Source organism: Buceros rhinoceros, unplaced genomic scaffold (genome assembly GCF_000710305.1).
Source record: "Buceros rhinoceros silvestris isolate BGI_N320 unplaced genomic scaffold, ASM71030v1 scaffold10443, whole genome shotgun sequence".
NCBI lineage: Eukaryota > Metazoa > Chordata > Aves > Bucerotiformes > Bucerotidae > Buceros > Buceros rhinoceros.
This window is the reverse complement of record NW_010405402.1, coordinates 71,949-76,836: the sequence shown is the minus strand read 5'-3', so window position 1 is coordinate 76,836 and position 4,888 is coordinate 71,949. Positions and strand designations below refer to the sequence as shown.

General features: G+C 41.7%; 1 protein-coding gene across 5 annotated transcripts in view; it reads left to right on the top strand.

Moving 5' to 3' along the window:
* SLC6A6 (solute carrier family 6 (neurotransmitter transporter), member 6) overlaps positions 1-4,888 on the top strand; it is a 51,987-nt gene that overhangs the window by 36,814 nt on the left and 10,285 nt on the right. For all 5 annotated transcript variants that reach the window (XM_010133706.1, XM_010133707.1, XM_010133710.1 and 2 more), the window contains 2 exons: positions 1,256-1,359; positions 1,473-1,597. In XM_010133706.1, coding sequence (XP_010132008.1) covers positions 1,256-1,359; positions 1,473-1,597 — 229 coding nt within the window. The remainder of the gene's footprint in view (positions 1-1,255; positions 1,360-1,472; positions 1,598-4,888) is intronic.

The window sequence follows — 4,888 nt, the reverse complement described above, 5'->3', positions numbered from 1 at the left end:
GAAAGTGATAAAAAAAAAAAAACAAAAAAAAAAAAAAAAAAAAATCCCCCAAAAAAAAAAAAAAAAGAGAAGACAAGGGGTTACAGTGAGAGGGAATAACATCTTTCTTTGCTATTTCTTTCTAATGAGTATTTGGTTAAAATAAATCTCCAGTGATAGCAAAATAACTGAAGTAGGAAAAGTGTAATTGAAAAACAATGTGCAAATGTGGTCCAGTCTCACACTCTGTATACAAGACACCCTCTTGCCAGGAGACATTATGTTTTATGAATTAATCGTGTTTTAGGGGACTCTGTTGTTTTTATGATCTACTATTAGCCCTAAGCCCAGAGCATCAGCCAATAATGTAGAACAGATTCATGTGAGGTGGCAAGCCCCCTCCCACGATCTAGCAAAAGCATCATCTCCGAGGAGACATCAGTCAGCAAGGTGCCGGGAAGCGGTGGTGGGAGGGAGGAGGTAATCGTCTACAGTCTCAATTCTCACTTACTCAGACTCCTTGGTGGTTTCTGCTGGCGTTGGCAGGCTTGCATTAGCAGAAAGAAGTGAACAAATGGGATTCAATGGGTGCATTTTGATAGCTTGCTACATATTTCCTAATGGAGAAGTTGATCGTGTACTGTTATTTCACTCTGTATATGTTTTTTTTAATGTAGTTGGGAAAAGGATTCATGACACCGAGATCAGATACATATCATATAAAGTGCATTGTTTTTTGCTTGTTTTCCCCCCACCCCTATGGCTTTTTATCTTGCATTTGAACAGATACAAAAACAACCAGAAAGAAAGGGAAATAAACAAACCAGATACACAACCCTATTTCTCAAGCTTTTCACATCCTCAGTTTGCTGACTGTCCGCTGAGTCTAACTGAAATTAGTTGCAACAGAAAAGAGCAACGTTTTAAATACTTCTGCGTTTCCTATTGCACTGAAACACGTTTATCGTTGCGCCATCAGGAAGGATCAGCTGAATGACTAAGAAACTAGAAATACTGAGCATCTCTGGGGAGGGGATACAGGAGCTGTGGTAGAGACGCTGTCCTTGTGGGCTCTGATGCTAACCATTTTCTTTTCCCTGTAAAAGCCAGACTTGCAAATGTGATGTTGTCTTCCCCTCTCTCCCTGACCCTTTAGCTATCACCCTCAGTGGAAGCAATTATTTTGTTGATGTTGCATAGTTTGAACTCTGTGTGTGTGTTGAGTGTTGCAGTGCAACAATGCCGGTAGTAACAGTTTTTCCGTCTTTCTCTTTAGGTCTGGATAGATGCAGGGACACAAATCTTCTTCTCATATGCAATCTGCTTAGGAGCAATGACTTCCCTGGGGAGCTACAACAAGTACAAATACAACTGCTATAGGCAAGTTTCCATCCAAAGGGGGTTTAGTGTTTTAGCTAATGATGTAAATAAAGTAGGGACAATGGGTTAATTTTTTTTTAATTAACTTGCTCCATGACATATGTGTGACTTAGGGACTGTTTGCTGCTGGGATGCCTGAACAGTGGTACCAGTTTTGTGTCTGGCTTCGCAATTTTTTCCGTCCTGGGCTTCATGGCACAAGAGCAAGGGGTGAACATTGCTGATGTGGCAGAGTCAGGTACGATGGTATTGGTGGCAGTGGTGGTGGGCACTGCCGCCTAGCGTGTGAGCAAAGTTCTGCAGACTCAATCAGCTAACATCTAAGCAATAAAAATAGAACAAGATTTCCCATAATCTCCAGAAAAATAAGTACACTGTTGATTTGGGCTTTCCTCTAGAGCAGTGAGGGTTAGCTGGGGTTGTACTGTTTACTCTGTCTTGATTAACAGGGCAGTGAACACATTTCCTAGAGTATGCTAATCCATTTGAGTTGAGATTAGATAACCACACCAGTCTCTAGGGTCCAGAATGTCATTGATTTGAGATTTTATTCCATCTTTCTTTTCAGACTACCTTTATTTTCATTCAAATGCAAATAGCCAGTGTTTATTGTTTTTTTCATAGCTTAGCTTTGCTTGCTTACAGCAGAACCCTGTGGAGGGAATATTGCCTTGACCTTTTGAAGGGACAGACACACATATATTCCTAAGTCTCACTGAAAGGCAAGAGGAGTTGGAGAAGTTCTTCTCCTAGGTTCTGGGGACCGTTGCATCCACAGGAACTCCAGGCATTGCAATCCCGCATTTGTCCTCTGTAGCATCGAGTGAGGTTGACAGAACTGTGACAAGTCCATTCTGAAACTGGACGTACACTTAGGTTCCTCCCTTATTTCAGAAGTGTTCTTCCCATTAACATTCAGCTACACCCTTGCAGTTGAAGAAGGCGAAATCCTCATAGCGTGGGAATGTATCTCAGATAAAAAAGAGACATTTTTTTCCTCTGTGCGTGTTTTGTCCATGAGGGCAGGTGAACCATGTATTTTCATGTAGAACAGACAGATTAGATGGGAATTACCATTAAAAATAATGAGACAGGCCTTGACAGCCATGAGGCTTAAAACTAATCAGATTCAAGTAATAACAAGGTCACCTGAGTGCACTGTTGACATTTCTTTCTGAATTTTTTGAGCAATTTTAATTTACCCGCATAGTATTTGACACCTTTCCTCTGCAAACATGTTATTAAAAGGAACAAGTCAATACGTGGCTCTGGGAGTTAAGTCGTAAAGAAAAATATCTCACTTCACCAGGGCTAATGAAAAATTAATGACATTGGTGGCACCGCTGGATTCTCGCGTGGCTCCAATTGACATACCTCTCGCAAGTGCCGTTAGTTAATGGTCTTTGCCATGATGCTTATTTGGATTGCTCTGTTTGAAAACAGGAAGCAAGGGAATAATCCTGTTGTATGCATCATAAATAGCCACTTTTTTTTTTAATATGTAGGTGGATCAATTCCATGAGGAGCATTTTTAAGTGCTTCCACATTAGGTTTTTAATCTGGTCAATATTTATTCTGATTTTTATTATTAAATCTCTGATAAACAAGCAGTTATAGTCCTGTTGCTTGATATTTTTAGAATTAAACAATTTTATAGTAACACAGGACTATTAAGTACTTTTAAAATACAACTGAACTAACAGACTTAGTGTTTAAGTAGCATTTTTTTAAAGGAGGGATTTTATAGCGTATTATAGGGACAACAAGGCCACTGATTAGTTTCTGAACTTGGCATTCAGTGTCTTGCATGTTTTGTTGTTGATTACTTCAGATTTTTTTCTACTTTGTTTACATTCAGCCGTAGTCACTAATGCCCAGAGACCGCAACCATGTCACTGTTCAGTGGGTTGCCTGGCATCACTGGCTGCTCTTTGGCTAAATCCTAAGGGGCATTTTGACATGACAGTAAACATTACCAAAGGTATCCAAACCACTTCCCATGGATTTCCTCTCTGCCTTTCTCAGCAGAGATAAAGCAGACCCACTGGAGACTACTTGGTGCCCCTGGGATGAGTGTCCCAAGACCTGCAAGGGGCTGTGGGAGAAGCTCTCGCTGCTGCTGCTACTGCCCCCCTGCTGAATTCTCAGCACAGAGGCATTCAGCAGACACTTGAGCCTCTTTTTTTTGGCCTTACCTCTTTTGGTTTCTTTTGACACAAGGTCAGAACTGCTCCTGTGAGTCAGGAAAAAGGTGAGCAGAGGCACTGCTGCTTGGCTGTAGCACTGGGGAGAGGGCATTGTCCACAGGACCAACCTTCTGCTCCCCCTGTCTCTGCCCAGCGAGTTAAATCCCTCCTACCCTATGCATGACACCATTTGTTTCTTTGCCCTCCTGCAAGCCAGGGGAACATCAACAAATTGGCTAACCGCGGAATCTCATGGCCACATTTTTTACCTGTGCCAAATTCAGCCGTGGTGCAGTGTGTCCTGCACTTCTCAGTGAGGGGTTGCTCCCGCTTAAAGCACTGGTCACTGCTGCTGGCCTTCACTGGCTTTAATAGGCTCCAATGACAGTTAAATTAGACCCCTAGTTAAATTAGTGCCTAGGTCTCCCTAATGCCTGCCCGGTCTCTGCCTCTGCAGTGCTCTCCAGCCGTGCCACGGCACTTCACCGGCAAACGGCCAGTGAGTGGGCTGTGATTGTGGCAATCTGAATTAGCTCTTAATAGCAGCCACAAGTGCTTCACTTTTGAAAAACACGCATCAGAGCAAAATACAATTTTTAGATTATTTATGTTCGGTCGAGGGGATGCCAGGATCATTTTCTTTCACATGGACCTTCCTCTTTATATTTCCACACTTAGTTTCAAAGGAAAACCAAAGCTAGCACAGGGCTTAGGGAACATGGTATTAGACGGTATCACAGCGCAAGGACAGTTTCACTGGCCAAAGCCTACAGAGTTGCAGCAAGTTTTGATGAGAGCAGTTTTCCATCTGTCTCATCAATTGCACAAATCAGTTGCAAATGCCATCTGATAGCAGTTCTCCCTCAGAGAGGATCTACTGTATCCACAGAATTAGGGGGAAAGAAAGGAAACACCCCCCCCCCAAAAAAAAATTTGAGACATTCACTAGGTTTTTTTGGTATCTTTTGTCGTATACAATCTTAGTTGCGTTTCACTTTAAATAAAACTAGTTGCTCAATTGTTGGCTAATTTGTATTTATTTCTGTTCAAATATTTTCAGTGACTTAAAGTTTTCTTCAGTTTGAAAAAAAAAAAGTCATTTTTTTACCTCTTTCTCTTGCTTCTTTTTCCATCTTTCTTGTTGGAAAGGAAAAGTGGGAGGTAGGAAGAGCAGCATTAGAGTCTTTTCTGTAGAGATCAGAGATAAGATTTCTGTCCCCACACTGCAGCAGTTTAAATTCCTTTTCCATCAGAAATTACTTGAATCCACTTCAAAATCCTAGAAAATTCTGGTTTTCAAGGCTCCTTAGGCCAAACAAGCAGATGAGCCAGGCAATCCTGGT